The sequence below is a fragment of the Neofelis nebulosa genome, chromosome 12 (genome assembly GCF_028018385.1).
Source record: "Neofelis nebulosa isolate mNeoNeb1 chromosome 12, mNeoNeb1.pri, whole genome shotgun sequence".
Classification (NCBI taxonomy): Eukaryota; Metazoa; Chordata; class Mammalia; order Carnivora; family Felidae; genus Neofelis; species Neofelis nebulosa.
In genome coordinates, this window is record NC_080793.1 from 3,431,435 (window position 1) to 3,456,676 (window position 25,242).

The 25,242-nt window shown below is 59.5% G+C and overlaps 1 protein-coding gene across 4 annotated transcripts in view; it reads left to right on the top strand.

Moving 5' to 3' along the window:
- The window catches only part of OLFM1 (olfactomedin 1), a 37,057-nt gene extending 15,951 nt beyond the window's left edge, over positions 1-21,106 (top strand). For all 4 annotated transcript variants that reach the window (XM_058693636.1, XM_058693635.1, XM_058693637.1 and 1 more), the window contains 4 exons: positions 2,947-3,102; positions 5,067-5,286; positions 12,456-12,562; positions 19,430-21,106. In XM_058693636.1, coding sequence (XP_058549619.1) covers positions 2,947-3,102; positions 5,067-5,286; positions 12,456-12,562; positions 19,430-20,104 — 1,158 coding nt within the window. In that variant the 3' untranslated portion in view covers positions 20,105-21,106. The remainder of the gene's footprint in view (positions 1-2,946; positions 3,103-5,066; positions 5,287-12,455; positions 12,563-19,429) is intronic.
- The last annotated feature ends 4,136 nt before the right edge of the window (positions 21,107-25,242 follow it).

The window sequence follows — 25,242 nt, forward strand, 5'->3', positions numbered from 1 at the left end:
AGGGCAGCAGCTTTTGTTGTAAAAGAGGGGGCTTCAGCGTTCTCGTCGTGGGGCCTCCCTCCGGTCGCCGCCCCCCCTTCTCTTGCCGTGGGGAGCGTGCACCGAGCTGTGCGGGTCTGATCGTGCGTGCCGTCGGTGGGGCCGGGGTCCCAGCCGGCCACCTCGCGTCTAGTTCTGTCTCCCAGGCCTGGCTTCACGTGAAACCACCCGGGGGGCTTCCCGCGGTGGAGTCGTGGGCCGCACGCCCGGGGCTCTGACTGTCACTGGCCCGGAGCCCTTGGGAGGGGCCCTGGCGGCAGCAGGCAGTGCCCGACCGCTAGCTAGCCCGGTTCTGACGCGGGGCCGGGGGCGGGGGGATGAGGGCCCCTGGAAACCCACAGAGTGGAAAAGGCCTGCGGGGGGCCGGGGGCTCTGTTTCTGTTCCCCTCGAGGAAGCCACCTGCCCTGAATTTGGAAGCGTGGGTTTTGGAGTCAGCCCAGGCCTTGAATCGTGGCTGGCCGCCGTGTGGCGGCAGACAGTCTGCTCGACCTCTCTGAGCCTGGCTCTCCTTATGCAGAAAGTGGGACCGGAAATAGTGTTCGCCAACCGGGGTTTCATCGAGCTTGAACGGAGTAGTGACGTGATGGGCTTAGCCCACTGCCTGGAACACTGAAGACATTCAGTAAATAATTAGCGGTTCGCTAATCCCTGGAGGCCGGGTGTGTCTGTTGCTTGTCGCTGCCCCTCCCCCGCTTTCCCAGCTCCTGCTCCCGCGCTGGGCAGAGCGTGGGGGGGGGGGGGTCGGTGTCATTTAGCAGCTGCGTGACCTTGAGCTCCTAGGTCTGCTTCTCAGGGACACATCCAGCGGGAGAGAGGGTGGGTGGCCCCGGGCGGGGTCTTCCCGCGCTCCTGGGAGTGGTTGTGCCCTTCCGCTTTGTGACCCGCCAGAGAGGAGGGTCCACCCTCCCTCGAGGTGGGAGAGGCAGAGGGAGAGTCGCGTTTTGTGTTAAGGCAGCTGGATAGCTTGGCATCCTTAAATTTTGTTTTCTAAATCTTAAATTTGATCTTATTTAAAATTGGTTACAAGCCTTCCTTCCCTGGCAAATGAAAAGCCCGTTGTGCAGCGTGTGGCCCCTGTTGGCAGTTCGAGACTGGAGCCGGCGGACCCAGTGGCTTCTGCTCTGCCCACGGAGGCCCTTGCTCCTGGGGAATCGGATGTCCCAGGAGAGGAGGGGAGAGGGGTCTGGACTGGAGGCGCCATTTGTGTTCCTGCTCCCAGCATTGTGGCTGCTGGGGGGACACTCCCCACGTTATGATGTGTGGGCCTCGGGCTGTGGTTACAGGAGCGAATGAGGCCCAGCCCCCTCCCACCCCCTGGCTGTTGAAGCAGATGAGTGGGTTACTGCCCTGCAGGCATGGCACCGACAAGGTAGTGCTGTTTCCAAGCAGTGCGCAGCCACTCCTGGCTTGGCGTATCCTGGAAGCCTCCCCGGAGGAGGTGGTGTTTGGGCTGGGCTTTAAGGTAACCAAAACTCACGAGTCTTCTCAAAGGGAGTGCTGTAGTTCTCAGTGTGAGGAGGTAAGACAGCTGGTTATTCAGTGCGAGGAGGGCAGGGAGAGAGAAGGTAAGAGAGCAAATATATTCCAGGTCCCGTGAAACGTCTAAAGAGAAAGGATCAGAGAGAGTCAGAGTCACCCACGTATTGTATTTTACAAACGTGAATTTTTAAACTGAGTTTGTGTGTTACTTTTAAATAACTAACCGTAAAATTCCGGGCATTTCAAAGTGCTGCAATGAGTAATGTCAATTTTTCTCCCACTGAGAAGCCTTCTAGATGTGCTCTTTTATTTTATTTTATTTGTGGGGGTGGAGGATGCACAGGAGGCACAGAAACCAAACCACTACCAGCTTTCCACTGGCCAAGTCCGGCTACGTGTCATACCCAAATGATTCTGTTTCTAAAAGGGAGAGAGTTTTTCAAAGGCAGCGGAATAGCAGAGCTGAAAGTTCGCGGTTGTAAAGGTGTCGTCCTCCCTCGTAATTGGATTGGACTCTGGGGAAAATGACCCAAACTCCGCTGCAGCAACCCTGAGCTCCGTTCTGCCTCCCCACCGCCCCAAATGCCTGTGCCCAGGAGCACGAGCCACTTTCCCGAAAATAAAACGCTCTGGCAGGTGGCGGCACTGAAACTGTTTTCTTTTAAGCTCCCTGGAATCCTGTTGAATATTAAAGTTCCATCTTGAGGCGAGACTCAATTCTGATCTGCCTGCAAAGATGTAAAACAGTGATTATTCATTTGCTGGGTGATCGATTCCTGACTGTATGTTCGGAATGTACATGTTTGCGGAGCAGTCATCTACCTGTGATACCGCGGGGCGTGATGGATGGTGTGCAGGATGGGGAAAGGGGTTGATAGAGAGTCAGGGAGAACAGTTCTCTTGTTCCTTGGTTCCACGCTCCTGCCATCAGCCTTGGCAACAGGACGGCTGGGAGATTTAGGAAGAGAGAGAGGCTCTTCCTGGGGTGGGGGCAGCCCAAAGGCACTATTCGTCTTTCTTGGTATGCGTGCCTGCCTAACTGGTTTCGTCCTGCAGAGTAGAGAGACTTAAACACAATCCCTGACACAGGGAAGAAAAAGAGTCACCCAGAGCCATGTGCCTGGAGCTGTGCGTGACCAGGGAGGACCTGACGCTCCTGAACCCCTGATTGGCAGCCCTGGCTGCAAGGAAAAGCATTCCGGAACGTGGCAGGCGAAATGTTTACCAAAGCAATTTGCTCTGTTTGGGGAGTCCTTGGTCATAACACTCCCCGGTGTTGGTGATTAACTAGTAAATGATGTGTGGGCCGCTTCCGGTTCCCTGTGTGTTGGCCATGTGGAAAAGGTCGCGGTCGTGTATTAGAAGGCAAATACGATGGGCGGGCACCTGCTACGGCTCCTTCCTTGAACCTGTTGCCTTTTTGATAGGTGCAGAACATGTCTCAGTCCATAGAGGTCCTGGACAGGCGGACTCAGAGAGACTTACAGTACGTGGAAAAGATGGAGAACCAGATGAAGGGGCTGGAGTCCAAGTTCAGACAGGTGGAGGAGAGCCACAGGCAGCACCTGGCCAGGCAGTTCAAGGTAAGTGTGTCCCTCCTCCTCCGAGACCAGGCTTGGTTTCCCTTCAGGCTTCACCCCTTCCCTCTGGAAATAGAAACCGGGAGCCCAGGGAGGAGCCCAGCGAGAATCGCCCTTTGCAAGGGGGCTGCTGTCCTTGGAAATAGACAGGCAGCCTGTCCCCGCCCTGGTTTGGCGAATGACACCTTGAAAGGGGTGGGTTGAGGAATGGCTTTCAGACCCCCGTGAGCTTCTGAGGTGGGGGGGGGGAGTGCGGGGGGATCCCCAGACCTGGCTTCTCGAGCCAGGTCACAGATTAGCCGGGAAGGGACATGATTGGTCATTGTCATTCTCAAGCTGCTGCAGGTAAATCACATTAGCCAAGGATTAGCTTCATTGATTAGAGCCGTTTCTGAGCGGGGATCACTCAGGGCAATTTTTCACATCTGACCTAATTTAGCTATGACAAGGCACACTGTAGATTTGCAGGGAAGAAGGAGAGAGACACCAACATCTTTCTCACTTCCTGGTAAGTGTTTCTCCCCCCCCCCCCCACCCCCCCCCCCCGGGTAACTCTGGACATTAAAGCCAGAGTTGGCCCTAAAATTATATATACATATGTAGAAATATGTATATATACGTTTCTACTTTAGTCAGCTTCAAAACGTTCAAATTGAAAAATTATACGCACCTCAATTAAGGTATACATGCATGTTAATTAGCAATCTAGCCCAGATATAAACGAACAGGTCAAATTACACAACCCTGCTTGACTAGAAATTGCTGATGCTCTGTCTTCCTGTCCTTTTTATGCTAATGTTTTCCTTTGATGTGCTCCCTGCATGAAGCAAGAACTAATCCGCTTTTAAGAGCGATACATTATATAGGCAAAATGGCAGGCTAACGAAGTCATAAATCTATATTATAAATAAAACGATAGCAGGCCTGAGCCTGTTGGGGAGAAATGAAGCGATTGCGCACGTGGGAGGCAGGTGAACACGTCCTTGCTCCTGACACGTCATTGCGAATTATCTCAGAGAGAGATTTTGACCTGCTTGACCAAAAAGAGTTTGTGTCTCTCCCTGAAAGGGCAGCATTCATTCCCTTCTCCGTGGTAGACTCAGATTCCCCTAAAGAAGAGGGTGCCTTTAGCCGCCGAGGGCTAGCCGCGCCGTGCTGGTACTGTGCACGCAGGCATCCCCCTCCCGGTTCCAAAACTGGGGGCAGTATGGCCCCGGGGGAGGAGAAGCAGCCCCTTGCCTTTTACCATGCTTTAATTGCACTGAGAATTTCAACAGGAATTGCGAGGGAAGCTCTGTAACTGTTAAAGCAGTTGGTTTGGACGAAATCTAGCATCGCAGTGTGATTTTTTTTTTTTTTAAGTGACCATGAAAATATTTGTCTATTAATGGCTGTCTGTTTAAGGCAAGCTAGTGAGGCAGCTCTTCAACAGTATTTCATTTTCTTGCTTGCAGGGCTAACTTAAAAGCGTTTTTTCAATGCTGCACTGACTGAAGAGGCAGTCCACTCCCATGTAACCATGAAAGAGGGTCAGAGAGCTTGGGCACCATGCAGTTTTGCTATTATTTTCCAATACTTAGCACCATATCACTAAGGAACCTTGAATACAACCAGGATCCTCTTTTGCATGTGACTGTAGATGCATTTCATGGATAGTTTGAACCCTTGTCAATGCATTTTTTGAAAAAGAAAAAAAAAAAAAAAAGAAACTTTGTGTGTGTGACTAAAAGCATGTAACCTTAAGATGTTGCATTCTAAACTGACAATAAAGACTTTCCCAAATATGTTGGTGTTCTGGAGACTGTTTAATATGCTTTTCTACCCCGTTTGGACCAGAATACATAAACCTATAAAGAAAGCAGGAAGGTGCACACCCTCCCTCACCCAGGGAGAGAAGCCAGGCCAAGGCAGGGTGTGGCAAGTTTTTGCACGCAGAGCACTGAACCCAGCTTATTTTAACCTTGCAGGCGATAAAAGCGAAAATGGATGAACTTAGGCCTTTGATACCTGTGTTGGAGGAGTACAAGGCCGATGCCAAATTGGTATTGCAGTTTAAAGAGGAGGTCCAGAACCTGACGTCAGTGCTTAACGAGCTGCAAGAGGAGATTGGCGCCTATGACTACGATGAACTGCAGAGCAGAGTGTCCAATCTTGAAGAAAGGCTCCGTGCATGCATGCAAAAACTAGGTAGGACCAGAACCCTGCGGGGGCGCGGCTCTGCTCCGCCCACCTCCGCTCCCACACAGGCTTAGGGAGTGGTGCTGAAGCGGACAGCGCCCGCCTGGCTTCAGAGAGGCCCCGGGCAGGGCTCCCGCCTAGGCTCCCCGGTAGGCGGCACTCAGGCTAGGGCACTGTCCCACCCTGTGCAGAGAAGGCCAGCTCACAGACCCCGTGGAGTCGCACATCTGGAGAAGGCATCAGATGCCACACACCATCTGAAGGATGTGTACGAGCGTGTGCGTGTGTGTGCGCGCGCGTGTGTCCCGGGTGAGTTTAGGACACAAGGTCGATAGGGCTGGAAACGTACATCTCAGATTGTCTCCGGGTTGGGGACAGGGGCTGAGGAAACTCCCAAGAGAACGCATCGGGCGTAGTTTGAATAAAAGACAAGAGAAACTCCAGTCACACCACGGTAGAGGACTTGCCGTTCACGGGGAGTAAAGGCACGAGTCCCTCCTAACAGCCTGGATAGAGCAGCTCCTCTGAGCCCACCGGCCCCTCCACCCCGTTGTCCTATTCCGGGAAGGACCCCCGCCGCTGGGGGAACCCCTTCAGGTTCTTGGGATCGAATACCCGCTCGCCTTGTCAACTCTCCCGTGGATTGCTTCCACAAGTCGTGGCTCGTTAGCGTCTGGGTCCGCTCTTCTAGCACGTTTCAGTTTTTCCAATTAATTCTTGGGTTTTCTTACCGAGACTCGCTGGCCCTTCTCACCTACCGTTTTTTGACACCAAGGTGGTTCGTGTCCCTGCCGTGTACTTCTTAGGGTGACGGAGGGTCATTTTGATTTATGAAGAAGCTTCCCTTAGGTTTTTATCTGATATTCTAACTTGATTCCCTTTTTGTTCCCTCTCCCCCCCACACACAAAAACACACCCCAAATGCCTCTTTATAAACTTACAACGTCCCGAAGGTCACAAATACTTTTTAAAATCCCTAGTGCTGTGAGGTGAAAGGGAATGTCCAGAGAGCGAGGAAGGAGTCGGCAGGGCCCCCTCCCCCGCCCCCCGCACCCGTTTGAGCCGGTCCGAACATCCAGATTATCTCAAATGCCGTTCTAGGCACCTCAGCAAAGGCAGACGCTTGTTACATACCTCAGCCCCGGAAGGGACAGCGAGAGGCGTTGGGAGTTTAATCTGGTTTACCGTGGGCGCTTACGCCATGTCACATGAGGGATCGTCTGCTGCGTTTTTCCAGTGACATGGTTCACCGCACCCCAGTGTCAGGGGCTGGGGGACCCGGGACCTGTTCTGACACTGCAGGGGTCCGTGTGGATGTTCGAATGTTCACAATGATGGGGCTATGTTTAAGACGATGGGCTGTGTGGTTCTTACCATTGGGCACAGGTTTGGGTTTCTAGCCACAATTACCCCACGCTGACCATCGCCTCTCTCTGGCCACACCCTGCCAACACCCCCACTGAGAGGTCTGTCCCAGCCTCTGAGGACTCTGGGGGTGGGGGAGGGCTCTTTGACTATGTTTTCCCCTCTCTGGGATACTGACTGTGTATACCAGTGAGAAATGGCGATGAAACCTCCATGCTTTCCCAGTCAGGGGTCAGGGAGCAAAACGGAAATTCAGAGTGGAAAGTTACCAAGGCAGAGAAGCCGCAGGCCTCTCCGAGGGGGATGCCACCCCCTAAAAACACTTGGCCTATTTTTAGAAGCTGCGTGAATTTTCCTTGCAACTTTGAACCTTGGGGCTTTCACGTGGTTCCCCTGGGGCCGCCAAAATGGTTGATTTGGGAGCGAAGAGAGAGGACCAGTCCCGGGGACCGCATTCTCTACGTGTTGGGAGTGCAGCCGTGTGGTCTCGCCTCTGCGTTTCTTTGTTCAGAAACACCTTGACTTGTAGATAGACCCACTGAATCGGAGTCTGCAGGTGGGGCCCAGGGATCTGCGTTTAACCAGCACCCGGGCGATTCAGGTAAACAACACCAAAGTGGGAGAACCCTCCGTCTGGGGCAGGCAGTGCGGTAAAGTGGTTAAGCGCTGCTCTGTGGCCGTGTGACTCTCCCAAGGCACTGCCACCTGCTTTATCTGTACGGTGAGGGTGTAGGAGTCCCCGTGCCCTGGGGTCGCGGTGGAAGTCCAGGGACACTGTTCCCATCATGGCTGCACACTGCATCTGGCACAGTAGGGGGTGACAGGTAGGCAAGCAGGCAGGGAGGGAGGGAGGGAGGGAGGTAGTAGGTGATAGGTAGGCAGCCAGTTAGGAAGTAGGTGATAGATAACTAGGTAGGCAGGCAGATAGCAGAGGATAGGTAAGTAGGTAGGGAGGCAGGAAGGTAGGCGGTCAGTCAGTCGATAGATGAACAACCAGGTGCGTGAGCAGGTGTGGGGTAGATGAACAGTGGATGATACAGTGAGCAGTAGCTGTCCCATCTCCCTGGGCTGTCACTTAGGCTCAGTAACTTAAGGACCACACTCCCGTCCTGCGGCTGCTGTTTTGGTCTTTATTTCCACCTTGCAAACGGGCCCCATCTTAGCGGGCTGTTTGCTTGCTTGGAGGTTCCGGTGAGCACGAAGCACAGAGCCCGCCTCCCGCTCCGTGGGGGCTGGTGGCTCTGTGGGGGCTGGTGGCTGGGGCTCCCGCAGCTCCCCGGCCCCCCCCCCCCCGCCCCGCCCCGCCCCGGCGCCTTGGTGCCTTGGTCTCCAGTCTGTCTCTTGGTCCTTGGCTTGCCAAACAGCACCTCGTTACCTGCCCGGTGTGACGGTGCAGCGCCTCTAATCAGGGTTCTCCTTGTGGCCGCCTTCTCTTTAAGTCCACGATGCTGGTGATCCCCGACCCCAAAACATACACAGGGAAAAACAAACAAACAAGGTTCCATTTGTTTTATCTCTGTTGGTAAAGATTGCTCTCTCAAGGGGATTGTATGTTTTTCCCGATGGCCCAGCCAGAAAAAAACGACTCTGAAACTCCTTTTCTAAAACTGGAGGGGGGCTCAGCGTCTCTGGGCATTCCTCTGCGCGGCGGGGGTGGGGTGGGGGGGGGGGGGAGGGGGGCACTTCCGGCCACACCCCTGCAGCTCCCCTCCTTCCCAGATAAGCGAGCACCACGGTTGCCCAGCGGCCCTGTCCCCCGAGCTGGGGCGTGAAACTTCACTGCCTCCCTGGGGGGAGCCTGCGGAGTCAGGTGACCCAGCAGCTACACCAGCCGAGCCAGAGACTCAGGATCCAGTGCAAAATGTTGTTCGTACATCAACACATCCTGAGCGTGTCGTGTGCCTGCTAGCTTCAGGCCTCAGTTTTCCTGTCTTTAAGAATGGGGGGAGGGATAGCTGATTTTAGGGCTTCCCGCATTATACCATCCTGGGTGGGAAAGAAGTGACCAGACACCCAGAGCACTACAATCTGTGGTGGCGGGGTGGGGGGGATTTTCTTGTCCCACGGAGAACACATCTGAATGAAGCCCCGGGGCATCACCGACCCCACCAGCCCAGCGTGCACGTTGCTAGCCATCAGACTGTAGACGTTTTTGCCAGTTTTGGGTGTCGGGCACGGCGCTTTGCCTCGGCACCGTTTCCTAGGCTCGCTCTCCTGGAGGAGGCAAGCCTGAAGCCTCCCTCCTGTTCTCTGGCCCTGGAGGTGTGGTGGGTTCAGGGAGGCAGAGGGATCAGCCCTGACCTGCTCCCTGGGGCCTGCAGGGGCCGGTGAGCGAGCTGCTGGCCCGAGGGTGCTGCGTCCCGTAGAGGCTTGAGAGCTGAGTGTGGGTGCCTCTGCCTGCAGGAGACCCCGAGGGGGTGGCGGGGAGGAAGCAGACCCGCATCCGAGGCCTTCCTCACGTCTTGGCCTGGGTGGGATCCTGGCAGGGCCGGCGTCGCCTTCTGGAGTCCTCCCAGGAAGCGCTCAGGATTATGCCTGCTGAGAGGTCTCCTGACGCCCGCCCTGCCCTGCCCTGCCCTGCCCGTGAGCGGAGGCGGGGTGAGCGGCCTTCTCCGGGTGCCCCTCCCAGGCTCCAGGGCTGTGTGCAGCCTGAGCTCTGTCCTCAGGCTGCTCTCCCTGCAAGGACACGGGTCTGCCCAAGCTCCCAGCTTTGCGAACTGTTCCCAGTCCTTGAGGGATGAAAGCTGGGACCAAGGGAGACCAAAAGCCCGAGGGGCCCTGCCTGCCTGCCGTGGGGCCGTCGACCCCACGGTCTGGTCTCTGGCCTGGTTCTTTGGCGGGCGTGTCGCCCCGGACCCGCTCAAGGCTCCTCGTGGAGACTGTCCAGGCTGTTGTCAGAAGTGAGTTCCTTCTAGGAATATGGCAAGAGGCAAATGACTTCGTCTGCAGGACACTGCCTCGCCCGTGCTCCCAGCTCTGCGGGCATCCTCCCTCCTGAGACCCGTCCTGGGCTCTCGAGGGTGGCTGTGCGGGCCCAGCAACTCCGCCCCCTCCAAGCTGCACCTGCGCAGGGGCGCTTCCCGAGCCTCCTCCCCACCTTACGCACATCCTGAGCCCTCGTGACAGAAAGGGACACCTTCCTGAACTGAATGTGCCAAGACTCTTCCGTGAGGCCCTGCCACGGGGCTCTCTGAGATCATGTCAGCTCCCGAGGTCATGGCAGAACCCGTCTGGACAGAGAACCAAAAATAACTCCCTGACTCAAGCAGGGCTGGCTGCCTCCAGCCCCATAGGCCCTGCTCCTCTGCTCTGCAGCCCAGGCCAGGAGGCTCACGGTGGGCAGGACGTGGTGCAGCGGTTCAGGGCAGCCGTGACCCCGACTCTGCTGGGGACGAACCCCGTCTTCTCCATAGCCGTAGTCTGAGTTCACAGCCATGATCGTGGCTGCTGCCTCCACTGAGTGCTGATTCACATCAGCTGCCCTCCTGGACTCTCCCCCCTGGTCAACCCCTTCAGTCTCCACTACTCCCCTCTGAGTTCGTGGAAAAGGAAGAAGGTCTGTGCCTCACTGGGGGGAGGGTGACCCTTGCTCCCTTGCCGTCCCCTGTGCTGGGCACATAGCAAAGCAGTAGACTCATGAGGATTTTCTGAGAGGAGTAATTTCACCTCTAAGTACCTGAGCGATCACTCACTCACTCACTCATTCACGGACAGCTCCCCGGGCTGGGCCTTGCGGAAAGAGCGTGAGTGCAACGGGCTTATTGCCTGGGGCGGTAAGACCGGGCCGCTTGGGTCCACGGCCCCAGGAAATGTGTGGTCGTGAGCATGAGTCAGTGGGGACAAGGTGGGCAGAGTTCAGAAGGCAGAGGTCTCGGGAAGAGGCGTGGGTTTGGGCCAAGCCACAGAGGACCGGTGGGAGGGTGCGTTCCAGGTGGAGGGAACAGCCCCAGCAAAGGTGTGGAGGCAGGAAGGGCCCGGCATCTGAGCCGAGCTGCGGCATTGGCCGGCTCTTTGCCTTCTGAGTATGGCGTGGGGGACAGACATCTGTTCTCCTTCGGGCAGTCATCGTCCAGCACGGGGGGGCAGGGGGGGGCGGGGTATGGCTGCACAGACTTGGCCGGAACTTCGGTGGGCGATTGGATAGAAACCCGCAGGCCCGCTGGGTTCCCCAAGCCATGACATCCTTGGGGGCGATGGCCCCTTTGGACTCCTCCTTCCAGGCAGGACCGCTGTCCCCTGGCTCAGCGGTGGGGAGGCTGGAGGGGTCCCTGGTCAGCATCTCCAGATTCCCACCCAGTTCAGAGAAGCTGCTGTCTCCTGGCAGCCCAGAGCCCCCAGGTCACAGGAACCCTACCGGGCAGGGGGACACCAGCCTTGGGTCCTGCTTCTCCCACGTTCCCCCTCCTCCAGACCAAACACTTAGGGAACCCCACCCTGAATCCTCAAGAGGCGCGTTAGGTGAAAAGTTGGTACGGGCTCTCCTGAGATTTCCGAGAACCCACCCACTTTTTCTTACTTCTAGTCCCTGTAGACGCTGGCTAACCTTGGACGGCCGTCCAGTCCCCTCGTCCACCCTCTCTCCTCCCACAGAGGGGGGACAGGGCCCGGCAAGCTTGCTGTGGTTCTCGGAGACCTGGCCCGCCTGCAGCCTGCGAGCCATGACTGCTGCCCGGAAGCTCGGTCTGTGAGGGGACAGTACTTACGTGGGAGAGCACACGATTGCTCCTGAAGGCGGAACAGACAGGAAATCTGGAGAAGGGGAAGGGATAGGCGGGTAAAAATAGGTGTGGACTCAAGGCAGCAGCCGGGAGCAGGGCGGCACCACCGATGGGAATTTGGAGGCGAAGCCAGCCCCGCTCCTGCCTGCTGGTGGCTCTTACCTATCCCGCCACGGCCTCCGTGCTCCTGCCAGGCACTGGGCCGCGATGTCAGGGGTCTGTCTCGGCAGTCTTGTGCGATGATGCTAATGTATATACTCACCCCGCTTTAAGTTTGTAGAGAGAGACTAGTCTCTCAGGCCTGGCCTGCCGTCCGCTTTGCCGGATTATCCTGGCTAAACTGTGTCCCCGGGTTAAGTCACTGACAATCTTCCGAAAACTCCCGGATCTTCTTGGGACCTTGCGGACCGCATGTCCGCGTGCTGATAGGCTCCTATGGGTCAGGAGTGCCCTGTGGCCAGGATTCTGGAAGGGCTGAGTGGCTGTGCACACAGGCTGGTGTTCGCCCGAGAGTGGAGTCTTTGCTGGGCCGACAGGTGCAGCCTGGGAGGCCCATGGGACTGTGGGAAGGGTGCTGGGTCCCAGCCTCAGCGGTGCCGAGTGGCTGTGTGGCCCTGAGTCCGTCCCGGCCCTCAGGCCACATCCGAGGGCCCCTCTGTCCCTCTGCCCTGCTCCATCAATGCCTCCAGGGTCCCTGCTCTCAGGCTGCAGGGCTCCCCCCAGGCAGAAGGGAGCTTCTCCCTCTGCGGGAGAGGCTCGCAGGCTGTCCGGCAGAGGAGGAGCTGGCCACTCCCCTAGTCTGGTTCTGACTGACAGAGGGGTGCAGAGCAGCGGGCTCCTCCCAGAGAGGCACCTCAGGGCCCAGGCGGCACCTTGCAGGGAGCCCTGGGGTGACCCTGCAGCACGGGGCCTTCGGATGCACCCTGCCATCTCTCCGGCCACGTTATGGGCTGGAGCTGTGGCTGAGCCCATTGCCCAGGAAAACAAGGGCAGCCGTTAGACCCAGAGGGGCGGAGGGGACCCGCGTCCTCCTGCGGTGGGAGGCTGGGGTCGGGCCGGGGGACTCACCCTTCTGCACTCTGCGCTGTCTTCCAGCTTGTGGCAAGCTGACGGGCATCAGTGACCCCGTGACCATCAAGACCTCTGGCTCGAGGTTCGGGTCCTGGATGACAGACCCTCTGGCCCCAGAAGGGGATAACAGGGTAAGTGCCCCCCTCCGTCGGGCCTGGGTGTGAGGTTGCTTGGACAAGAGTGCCCTCGTGGGCCAGGCGAGCCTGTCTCCGTCCCCCGTGTGTCTGGCCCTCGCTCCGATGCCTGGGTGCCCACCTACCCAGAAAACCACTCCAGCGGTTGTGGCTTGAGCACAGCTTGGGGCCCCTGGGGGTGTGTTCCTGGGCCCAGGCAGCTTTGCAGAGGGGCCCAGGTCCTTCGCTGAGGTCCCTGTGCTAACCCAGAGCCCCAGACCACAGGGATGGGTCACTGTATGAGGCCCTGAGATGGATTGCGGTGACTGTCAGAGCAGGTGGATCCGTGCATAGCCTCCGAGGAGGCTTGACTCTGTCTCTCTGGCCGGGGAGGGGGGTGATGGGCAGGGAAGAAGGGGCAGAGGAAGGGGATGGGGGGAGGGGCGGGGGAGGAGAGGGAGGGGGCAGCGATATGCAGGGAGAGGGGTTGGGGAGGGGGGAGGGGGCAGGGGTGCTTGGAGTCCTTCTCTGTGGCTGCAGCCGCCCCAGACATTTCCAGCCCCATCTCTGCTCCAGGAGAACTGTTTGGCCTTCCTTACTTTAATGACATCTCATTTGTATTTCATTTGTTATTCCTTTCAAGGCTGATGGAAACTCGTGTTCCTTTTTGATTTAGGGAAGAGGCTGTGTTCTTTTTTTTTTTCCTAGACTTTTCCCCTGGGTAAAAACGCAGAAAAGGAGAGAAACGCAGGGCCTAGGTTGTGGTGTTTGAGCCCCTTTGGGGTGTGGGTGCGAGGGCTGGCTGGCTGAGCCCAAGGAAGCCCGCACAGAGCTGTCGCTGTCCCGCGGCCATGCGCCCAGGCCCCGCGTGAACAGGCCAGACTCTGGGGCGGTTCCTGCCCTCCCTCCCCTTTGTTTTCAGGGGGTTGCGGGACATTTGGAAACTGATCACTTTCGTAAAAAGTCTCACCTCTTCCTTCAGGCAGGATTGAGAGCAGGGGGGGTTAGAAATCCGAGACCTTCTAAGGGCCTTGTCTGGGCGACTCTAATGGGAAGGGGTGGGTGGCTTTCTCTCCCCGAGATTCCTGATCCCCCCGGCTCCCCTCCCCCACTCGCACGCCTGCCGGGAAGCATGAGGCATCATCTCTTGTATTTGGGACAAGGGGTGGCTCCATGCTTCTGGCACACTTCCTCCTGGGGAAGGTGGGTGGGGGACAGTGACTGTGGGCTCTCTGGGAGCCTGAGACTTGTCTGCCCACCCTCCCGCCCCCGCCTGGGGCGCCTTCCTGCCTTCCTGGCGTTCTCCAGCCCCTGCCGCGGAGGACTCTGGGGGGGCCGGCCAGGGACTGACTGCAAACCCGGGATATGCGTGCAGACACGGGTCTGCCGGGCATTTCCGTTCTGTTTCCAGAGTCTGGACAGTCAGCTGGCGTTGGCAAGTTTTCTGATGGTTTGATTGGCTAGTTGTTATCTGGATGGGTTTTCTGGTCCACATCCCTCGTGGCGAACCCCAGCCCTGCTCTGGGGCGGCACTCGGGAAACAAAAGCGAGGCGCGCAGGCAGGGCCCCGAGAGAGCACCGCTCTCCGTGCCGGCACCGCTCACGCATTCAGGTGTGCGCGCAGGTCCGTCAACACAAGGGAAGGTAGCGGCTGGGCCTCGACACGCGTGCCTGCCCCGGTCGGGCCTCCTGCGACCCTCCAGCCACCCGCCAGTGTGGAGACCACCCTTACGTCTGCCGTTTGATGAGAAAACCCGGGTCCAGTCTCTTGCCTCAGGTCTCAGGAAAGGCCGGTCCGTGGGTTTATTAACGAACATGTGCAGCAGGCTGAGTCTCCCCAGACCACGCTCTCCCCACCTCCTGCCTGCAGCCCGCCTCCCCGCCCCCTACACACACACACACACACACACACACCCAGACAGGCCCTTGGGGAGCCTGGAGCCAGCCTCGGTCGCTGCGGAGAATGAACCCGAGTCCGGGGCACTGAGCCCGCGTCTGACGCTGCAGGCGTGCCTCTGGCCCCCGTTTTGATGTCGCTTTCCTTTGTTGTAAACAGCACCGGGCAGAGGATCTCTCTTCCCAGAGACACCACGTGTCGGGGCTCCTGGAGGCCCAGCTGTTTGCCCGCCCCGAACAGGGAGGATGGAGGTGTGCGGGGCTGTTGAGGGCTGATGCATGCTCTTGGTAATTAGACATCTATTTTCTGCTCGATGACTCAATCGCCCTCCAGGAGAGGAGGCCCTGGTGACGGACAGAGCGTGCCAGAGAGGGACGGCGGGAGGAGGCTTCGCGGGGAGCCGCCAGCAAGGGGAAGGGAGGAGCCGGGGCTGGCTGGTGGGGGCCGCTGGGCGCTGGGCATTCGGCAGCTCAGAGCCCGGCCCCCGTGTGGTTGGGGCTGCTCGGAGCCACCGCCAGCTCCCAGCCAGCCGGCTGCGCGACGCGTCCCCGGGCCCTGCCGTTGATGTGGAAGAGTGCCGTTTCGTGTGATCTGTTGCGTGTTCCCGTCTGGGGTGTCCCACACACGCGGGAGACCAGTAACGTGCTCCAAAGGGAAACAGGAATCCGTGTCAGTGTCGGGGGCGGGCGCAGCGAGGGGCGTGTGGCCAGAGGCCGGGGGCGGGGAAGTTGCGCGGGGGTCCTTGGCGGCCAGAGGGGGGACCCATGGGGGGCTGCAGAGTAGAAGCCACAGCTTGCTGCTTCCCGATGCCCTTGCGCTGAGCTGTTAGAACAAGGTTAGCTCAGGGCGCCTTTGTGTCCTTCCTTGACTCCTTTATTAAGCACCAGCTGTGTGCCAGGCACTATGCCGGCCTCTGGTGTCCTTCCACTGTGTCCAGATGCTGCCTTCTCTCGGCCGTGACGGGCCCACACGCCTGTGGTGGCACCGGGACTCCAGAAGCTCTTAACCCTGATGCCGGGCTGTGTCTGCCCCCCCACCCCCAGGAGACCCCTTGCCCCGATTCTGAGACCTGTTGCCCACTCTGTGGACCAACCTTCTAGAGTCCAGAACACCTTCCTTCCTGTTGGCTGGCTTCTGCCGTGGATGTCCCAGGTGTCAGTCCCTCTGTGTCTACGTCTCTTTTCTTAGGACAGAAGTCATGGGACTTAGGGCCCACCCTAACCCAGAGGCCCTCACCTGGAGATCCTTAACGATATCTGCAAAACTCCCTTTTCCAAATAAGGTCACATTTCGAGGTTCCTGAATGTGGACATATCTTTGGGAGGGCCACCATTCACCCCACTACAAAATTGAGAGCTCCCTGCCCCGGGGGGTTCCGGGGGAGCGTAGGAATCGGCCTCTGGGCGGTGAGCTTGATCAGTGGGGGCAGAGGGCATCGCGGTGGGAGCATCTCTCAGTCCCCGGGAGCCAGGGACTTGGCCTGGCAGGTGCAGAGGCAGGCGGAAGCTGGGGAGAGTGATGGTCTGGGGGTTCACTCGGCATCAGGCCCCGGAGCCAGCAGGGAGCTGATGGCATAACTGAGGGCACGGGGGCACAGGCCGCTGTTTCCATCGTGAGATGTGCTCTGAAGCAGCCTGCCGTGGCCACGGCCGCCTCTGAGCCTCTGACGTGGGAGGCCAGGGGAGAGCACTCGGGGTCACGTCATCCGTGCCGCGTTCTGTGAAGGGGAAACTGAGGCCAGGCAGAGACCGAGGGTCCGCGCCTGTATCTGGGACGGTCTCTCCAGGAGGACTGGTCGTCCACAGGGCCCTTCCTCAAGATCACGGGCGCCTACGAAGGTCAAGGTGGGTGTGTTTCTGAATCCGGCCTCGCCCGGGGAAAGACGTGTCTGCTTAGTCTCCTAAGCGGGAGCAAAAGAAACCTCGGGCCTGGGTGTCGCCCACCCCCGCTTGCCATGCACCACACAGGTGTGCGGCCCTCTTCCTAGGAGGGGAAGGGAGGGTTTCGGTGGTCTTCAGCCAGGGGCATTTCCGGGCTCCAGGGCAAGACCTTGCGCCCTGCGGGCATAATGCCCGGTTCCGGGCCGGGCCAGCACCCCCGTGGCTCGTCGGCCCCACCGGCTGACGCCGGGGACAGCATCACTCTGTACGGAGGAGGGTGGTCCACAGCCCCCTGGCCTCTACCCCCCGGATGTCAGGGGCACCCCCATCCCTGGGGGAGAGCCCCTCCTGGCTGGGAGCCCGGGGCCTGGCCACCTGGTGTGGGCATAGCTTCTGCCCACTGGCAGACCCACCAGACCCCTCTGGCCTCAGCTTTCTGTCTGAATGGGGGTAACAGCCCTCTCGGCACTCGGGTGGGCATGAGAACCAGAAGCGGCAGGGGGCCAGTCCCGGCCACAGAGTCCCGTGTGTGTGAAGACAGACCTGTGCCCGGGCTTCTAGACACGGCAGTGCTGACCTGGGCCTTTACCTGGGTGGCCGGCCTTGGGTCTCAGACGGAAGAGGAGTGCTTCCGGGAAGCACGAGTGCCCAGAGATGAAAAAGGTCTCCTGCCCCCACCCGGCTGTGAATGCCAAGTGCCCAAACATCTGGTAGGGTCTGGCCTCCAGCCGGGAGCTGGGGCCTGGGCCACCCTTTCGTGGCCGCCCCACACGTTCCAGAAGCTCAGCCTTGCGGGAGCCTTGGCCTTGGACCTGGGCCGGGAGCAAGAACTCTCGAACAGTCGGTTTGTCAAGGGGACCCCCCTGCTTATCTGCTCTGGGCCGGGCCCTGGGCTGCCCGGGAGGGGACACGGAGAGACAGAGACGGTCTGGCCCCACACTCGCCCTGTGTAGCTGGGGAAATGGTTTTCCACTTGGTTTGTCTAATCCAGAGATGGGTCTTAAAAATCTTGGTGCTGGGGCCAGGGCGGAAACCAGTCACGTGGGAGTGGTGGGGCCGGGAGGCCAGGAGCCCAGGCTGAGAGTCCCCGGAGGAGCCAGGCAGGGTCAGGTCCACAGTAAAGCAGCGGGGGCTCCAAGCCGGAGGGTCCGACCTCACCTGGGAGCTTTAACCAACATGCGTGCCTGGCTGCGTCCCTGGAGTCCGGTGTGATCTTTCTGGGGAGTGGGCGTGCCCCGGGGCTCAGAGGGCAGCCGGGTTCCAGGCTCTAGGGGCTCAGCTGTGGGGGTTCAGGACGAGGCCGGAGAGTCAGGATTCCGTGTGAGCCTGGGGACGTGGAAAGGAGGGAAAAGGCATTCCGGTCGGGAGAGGAGAGTGAGGAGAGGTGCCCTCTGTGAAGGCAGGGACCCCTCCTCTCGGGGCCCGTGGGGCTGTGATCATGTGCCTCTTTCTGCATAGAGTATCTTGTCTCTTTGTGGTTAAACATTTAGCCCCTTGTGCTGATGTTCCCTCCCAGCCTAAATTGCATTTTCCAAAAGCATGGTGCCCTGCATCCAATTTGCTAATTTCCGGAGAGAAAAGGCAGTTTACAAATCCCGAGCAATTCGATGCCCGTTTCACCCATCTCTGCCCACGGCAAGGAGGCACCGGACCCTGGGGGTCTCTAGGATCACAGGCCCACTCGTGGGGGAGGAGATGTCTGTGCTCATTCAGAGAGGGAGAGAGGCAGTTCCTGCAGGCACGGGTCAGGAGAGGGTTTGGGGGGGGTGTCATTGGAGCCTCATCTTGGAATCAGTAGTGAACTCCCCGTCTCAGGAGAGAGCCAGGCGGAGGCAGGAGGGCCACCCCTCGGCCGCGCAGTCACGGCCTCCGAAACCCCTCGATTCACGGCACTTGCCCGTTCTGATCCCAGACCCACATCACCGTGGGCTGGTCTGCCGGGGGGCTAAGGGCAATAAAAGCCTCCAGACGAGACCCGGGTTTTTTGGGGTGTGTGTGTGTGTGTTTATCTCGTTAAAAACAGAAAGCGCACCTGCCTCTAAGCATCCGAAGGGATGCCTCAGGAGCGAGGTTATGATTTTCTGTAAATTTTTTAACGCGTGTGTAATGCCATGTCTGAAAGCCCCACGCCCTTAATCTCTCCTGCAGCCAGCAGAGCCCTTGATGGATAAAGCAGCTGTCTCATTGCCAGACAGATGCACTGGGGATTGCACTAGCCCGGCAGACTTTCCTCTGACTAACTGCATTGCTTTCTAATTTGCTCCCGTATTGGTGGAAAATGACTAGAGCGTTTTGTACAAAGTCTAGGCCGTTTTCGAGTCAACTGGCATTTAAGCGATAATCGGAAATCTCTTCCACCGTGGCCCCAAATGGGGGCCACGACTGGGTTTGTTATCGTGGTGGCTTATGACACCGGGGGCCCTGCGCGAAGCCCACATTCTTCCTGGAGAAAAATCCCCCGCGTCGGGTGTGGCAGAGAGATCCCACGCGCGGCGCCCCAAACGCCAAATCGGTGCCTTCCTGCCCGGCAGGCAGGGCAGCCGTGACGGCCTGGAGGGGCGAGAGGTCCCGTGTTCGGCGGCCCCTGGCTCGCGGGGGCTGGCCCTCCCTGGCGCCCTTGGCGATGGGCCCCCACGCCACAGGAGCCGCTGGCGGCTGCGGGCGTTCTCATCCGGCGCCGTCTCGCTGGTTGGGGGTTCGTACCCTGATGGAGTCCCTTCCTTCCCCCCATGAGTGTGAGCACCTGCTGTGTACCCGGCTGGGGAGGGAGCAGTGGACACAGCCCGAGCAGAGGGCTCCATTTCGGGCCCGGCGGCCCCCAAGCCCCCTCTGCAGGGTGTGCTCCCCCAGCCCTTCTCTGAACCGGACCCTTCTCTCCAGGTGGGGAGCAGCCCTGGGCCCTTGGACATGCGCCCGCCCTGCGGGCTCGGAGGGGGGACACGATGGGACCCCGTGTGGCCTCCCTGGTTCTCTCGGTGCCGGCCCGATGCCCGGTAGATTGAGCCCGGAGTCGGGTGGGGGGGGGGGCGGGGAGGAGGGGGTTGGTCCGAGGGAGGAGCCCTCCCCCCACCCCACCCCCAGCGGCTGACGGGTGTGCCCTCTCCGCAGGTTTGGTACATGGACGGCTACCACAACAACCGCTTCGTCCGCGAGTACAAATCCATGGCCGACTTCATGACCACGGACAATTTCACGTCCCACCGCCTCCCGCACCCCTGGTCTGGCACGGGGCAGGTGGTCTACAACGGCTCCATCTACTTCAACAAGTTCCAAAGCCACATCGTCATCAGGTTCGACCTGAAGACGGAGGCCATCCTCAAGACACGCAGCCTGGACTACGCCGGCTACAACAACATGTACCACTACGCCTGGGGCGGCCACTCGGACATCGACCTCATGGTGGACGAGAACGGGCTGTGGGCCGTCTACGCCACCAACCAGAACGCCGGCAACATCGTGATCAGCAAGCTGGACCCCGTGTCCCTGCAGGTGCTACAGACCTGGAACACAAGCTACCCCAAGCGCAGTGCCGGCGAGGCCTTCATCATCTGCGGGACCCTCTACGTCACCAACGGCTACTCGGGGGGCACCAAGGTCCACTACGCGTACCAGACCAACGCCTCCACCTACGAGTACATCGACATCCCCTTCCAGAACAAGTACTCCCACATCTCCATGTTGGATTACAACCCCAAGGACCGCGCCCTGTACGCCTGGAACAACGGCCACCAGATCCTCTACAACGTCACCCTGTTCCACGTCATCCGGTCCGATGAGTTGTAGTCGCGCCCGCCCGGAGGCCGAGGGTCCGGGTCCTCACCCGCGTGGAAGTCTCTGCGAAGCAGCTGCCAAGATAAGCTCACGATGCTAATAATATTCTGACTTCGAAACGATCATCAGCAGCGTTCTCTCCGTGCACTTCTGGTCCGAGCAAGAGGGCGACACCCTTGGGAAGAGACCCCCCGTCTTTGCAGCTGGAACTGCAGTCCAGGGCTCCCTGACCCCCCACCCCCACCCCCAAGCGCCGCCCCCGCCCGGCCCCCGTTCCAGTCAAACAATCTCATACAGAAGCAAGGCAATGACTGTTGGCCGGCTCTCGGCCGAGAACAACCACCGTCAGGTCGCATGGACATCCCCCCTAGATCGTGCCCAGCTCCGGCGGACGTGACCGCCGTGTCCCGACCAGGGCTCCCCCCCCACCCCCGCCCCGGGCCACACGGGGCGTCCGCAGGGACCGAAGTAGGCTAGTGTAACTCATCCGTGACGGCTGCCGTCTCTCCACCGCGTGTCCTGTCTTAGCTGAGCTGAGGCTCGGCGTCCCCACGGACCCGCGTGGAGCGGACGGCCGCAGCGCCCACTTGTTTGAGCTCGTGTCCCCCGTAGATATATCGTGCCGCGTCCGTCTGTCCTTTCCTTGAGGCGGTAGCTCTGTGTGTTCAGTTGATGCTGTGAACGTTGTAAATGCCGTGCTGTAGTTTGGGTTAATAAGTGGATGGTTTTTGTTTCCAAAAAGAAAAAAAAAAAAAAATACTCAGTGTTCACCCTTAGAAAGAGGTAATCAAGTTCATGTTGATAGTAATCAAAGGAATTCTACTCCTCTTGTTAAATTATCTCAGTAATGTAACCATGGGTGGCAAGGGCTTGTCTGGGGAAACTCCGTTTCCAGTGGGAAAGGAACGTTCCTGAGGGTAACAGAACGCGGGACGTACAGGTTTTAAGTAGATATGAGGGGAACTTTGTACTGTCCAGTTATCTAAGGAACAATAAAGATAGTAGGAGATATTGTTCCCTTTGTCATTCCTGAGGCTTTGGAAGGGACGGAGACTCTGGCCCCTTGTGACATATTCCAGAGTCTGGGCGGTCCTCTCCCCGGAGGACACACGCTCTCCACGGGTCTCTAACCCCCATCGCCCCACCACCGCCACCAAAAGCCTGAGAACCAGCCTGGGGCTCCACGCCCCCTGGGGTGAATCTGAATGCGGGCTGCACCACGGGACCCCACCTCACCCCGCCCTGGGGTCTCCTCCAGGGACCTCTCTGGACGCAGTGAGGGACAGAGAACCTTGCGCATCCGAGGAGCCCAGGCCAACTCACAGGTGCCTGTCGATGCGGAGGGGGGGCCCGGCCACATCCCCCACCCCAAATCCTTTCCTGCTTTCTTGTTGCTGCCGGAACCCCAGCGTCCTTCTGCCAGGGAGCTCAGAGAGGCCCTGACCGGTGACATCAGGAGAGGAGGGGCGGGCAGAGGGATGCCAGCTCCTTAATTAGATCCTCGTCCCCACGAGCAAGACGGCTGTCACACCACTGCAGGACGAGCTTGCAGGGAAAGCTGGTCAAAGGGGGAGGCAGGGTCACACTTTCACGTTTTCACAGGTCTTCTGGGAGTGAGGCATCCAAACTCGTCCCCGTGACGGGTGGGAGCTGGTCATTCACATAAGAGCCCCAAGTTTCGGTCAAGCGGTAATTCAGCCTCCAAGGCCCCTGCCCGTTCCTGGTGTGACAGGAGCCCGTCCAAGCTCATCGGCCAGGGGCTGTTCCGTAATTACAGCTGCAATTATGGGCCAGCTTCTTGGGACTGTCCCCGAATGACAGAGGGGCCAGCAAATGTACAAATACCTGTTCTGAGTTCCAGGAACAAAATAATGACCTGAGAGGTCCAGAATGGATTTGCTGTCTCCGACTGAGTATTTGCTAGGGAAAATATTCCTCCAGGATATTAAATACGCAAGAAAAATGGTTCCATCCAGAGAGCAAATAAAACAACCGGCCAGCCACTAAATCTCCCAGATTCCAATAACTGAATATATTGGCTGATGGCAGGACATCTGTGGATGAATTTTCTTTATTAAAAGTCTGGCATGGAATCAAAACCCACGGCTCTTTGGGGGAACTCGAGGCCACGGCAGGAGACACCCAGTTCTGAGTGTGGCTGGGCCCGGGGCTTTCCCATTTCCGAAGTCCGTGATGGTTGACCCCACGCGCCTGTCCGTGGAATCTTCTGTGGCTCCCGTAGACCCACGGGGTCCTGTAGACCAGGTGGGGGGAGGACGCCCACTCTCTCGCAAGCCAGCTGGAAGGGGGTCGTGGCTGCGGGGGCAGAGGTCATCTCTGGCTCTTGGGAAGCACGGGGGCGCCATGCAGATGCCGGGTCACATCCATGAGCAGGGTCAGAAATGAAGGGCAGTGATGACTGCAGATCACTGAGCACACGGGACGGGGGTGGATGGTGGTCCTTTACTGGAACGTTCAACTGCATTCTATTCGGAGGTTCCAAGGGGAACTCGAGCACAGACCACATTGGAAGCTGATGTTGGCACCCGCCCCGCCCCCACGTGCCCCTCTGACCTCACACGCACCCTGGAGATGAGGTGACGCTCCCTGTCTCCAGATCGGGGGCCTCGGGCTCCAAGAGGCCCAGTTGTCTCAGGGCAGCTGACCTTCCAACCCCCAAAACGGTGTCCACGTGCACAAGACGATGAGGACCTACACGAAGGGAGGCATCTGAATGTTCCAGACTCTTACAGGTCCCTGGAGAGGCTGAGTGGACGCTGGGGCGGGGCTGAGCCGAGGTTTGGACGCCGAGTGGTTCCTCGGGGGGAAGTGAACCCCCCCCCCCACCCAGAGGCCGGAGGGGGATTTGGGTCAGATCCTTGCTCAGCCCCCTGTGCTGGTGTGGCTCCGAGAGAGTGGCAACTTTCACTGAAAGAATCAAGGCCAGGAGGAAGTGGCCGTGGGAACTTGGGCGCCACAGGGCGGGAGGCTGGATTCCCCGGGTGCACCGGAGGGGGCTTTCCGGGGCCTGAGGAGCCGGGAGCCCGACGGTCCATCCGATGCTGAGCGCGTTGGGCCTGGCGGAGCAGAGCTTTCTCAGTGTGAAGGGGCCACGGCAGATCCACTCACCATCGGGTAGGGTGTCCCTCCCTTGGTGGCCCAGACCTGCAGTACTGAGGAGACCGTCTGGAGAGAACAATCTCCATTTCCTGAATAAATTGTTTCCAGAAGGGTCTCCTGTAATTTCATTTTCATAAATCTACTGTTAGAGATTGTTTTCACAGGCTGTGAGGACAGGGAGTCCTTCGGAGCCAAAAACGAGGAGAGGCCTCACCCACACCCACTCTTCTTATACGAAAGGTGCCCTGCCTCTACATTCCCCTGCCCCCTTGCTGTCCTCATGTAGCAACTTCTCCTGAAGGCGACATTGGGAGCACGGGACTGTGCCCTGCTGCTTTGCACTGCCGTGTGACGTCCCATCGCGCAGAGGTGACACAAAGAGCTTAAATCCAGAGATTTTGCCAGGACTCTAAGAGCGTGGTGAGGTCCTGCCTCCTGAGGGATCCTTGGGAAACCCCCGTCCCGCGTGGTGCCGCACCACGTGCTTTTTGCAGACGCCGACCCCGGAGAGCAAGGAGCGGCCGGAACGCACTGCCGAGTGGCAGGCTGGCCCTGAACCCGGGGCCGCCGGGCCCTGCGCGCCACGCTCCCCGCCCTCGGCTTGCCCGCTGGCACGCACAGCATGTGTGAGTCACCGGAAGCTTGTTCATCACCCAGCAGGCAGCGGAAGGTGCCGGAACGGTGTGCCTGGTCCTCCAACCCCGGGGGCTGGTGAGTCACTGCTGCAGGGTGGCTGAGGGAGGGAAGGGACAGGGGTCTGTCCGGGGGGGAGGGGGGCGGCTGGCAAGTAGGGGAGCAGGACCTCCCTCTGGGTGCCCGTCGTCCTGCCGCCCCAGCACACGCGCCTCCACACACGTGTGCACGCATGGGTGTGCAAAGCACACGTATGCACACACATGCACACACACACGCGCACACTGGTTGATTCCAAGCCCCTGCAGGCTAGCGGGACCCGTCTCCGCCATGACGAAATGGGGGTGGTCACTCGCCCGGCCCCCTTCCAAGGGAGACTCCGCCCAAAGGACTTCGTCCACCGGCCCCGCCTTCCCAGCCTCCCGGCCCGCCCCAGCCCTGCGACATCGCATCCACGCATCCATGGAGGGGCTCCACCCTGCCTCCACCACCCTTCGGGGCCTGAGCTCCCTGGCCTGACGCGGGCCGCGTGGGAGGGGTGCCGGAGAGCGTCCCACGTGACGCTGGCACCCGGTCCCCGTTCTCAGGAGGCGGCCACGGCCCCACGGCACCCCTGCCCAGCTGGCCGGGGCACCAGGCGTCGGCAACGACTTCAGGGCGCGATCCCTCGCTCTCCGCTTCCCGGGAGGGGGTGTGCTGCAGCCAGGCCCCACGTGACCTCCAGGCCAGGGGCCCTCCGGCCTCCCTTTCCTGCTCCGGGAAGCTTGTGTCCTGGCAGGGGATCCCTTGCCTCGCCTCCAAGGCACCGCTGTCCTCACTAAGCAGGTGAAGACAGTGAGCCCCGGGGAGCCCAGCTGACGCCTGAACCTGTCAGCACCGCTGGTCGGAGGCTGACCCGGGATGCGCCTCTGCTGAAGGCACAGCTGTGCCTGGAGACGTTGGTGCCGTGTCATAGAGCCGTCCCCTAACGGCCAGACTTCCGGCTGCCGGCGCCCCGATCCCGACCCCGACCCCGGGCCACCTTCCTCCCCCAGTCAGGCCTGGCAGGGGGCTGACGCCGTGAAAATAAAAAAACCCAGTAGTTTCCTGATTGATCTCCCCCCGCTACCGGCTTGAAAATCAGGTCTCCGAGAGCGATGTCACTCCCCCACACTCTCATTGTTTCATTTCTGCTTATCGGATTCTGTGTCGTCCCGGGGGGACGTCCCCTCTGCCTCCCTCCAACAGCTTCTGCTACAAGGACATCGCTGGCCCTCGGCACGGGCGAGGAGGAGGTGCCCCTGCCCTCCACCCTCCACCCCCCACCCCCCCACCCCCCCACCCCCAGCGCTCCCAGGCCCGACCCTGCCGCCCCCTTTAATTAGCGGGACAGTCTCGGCTGTCAGCTCCCGGCTGCC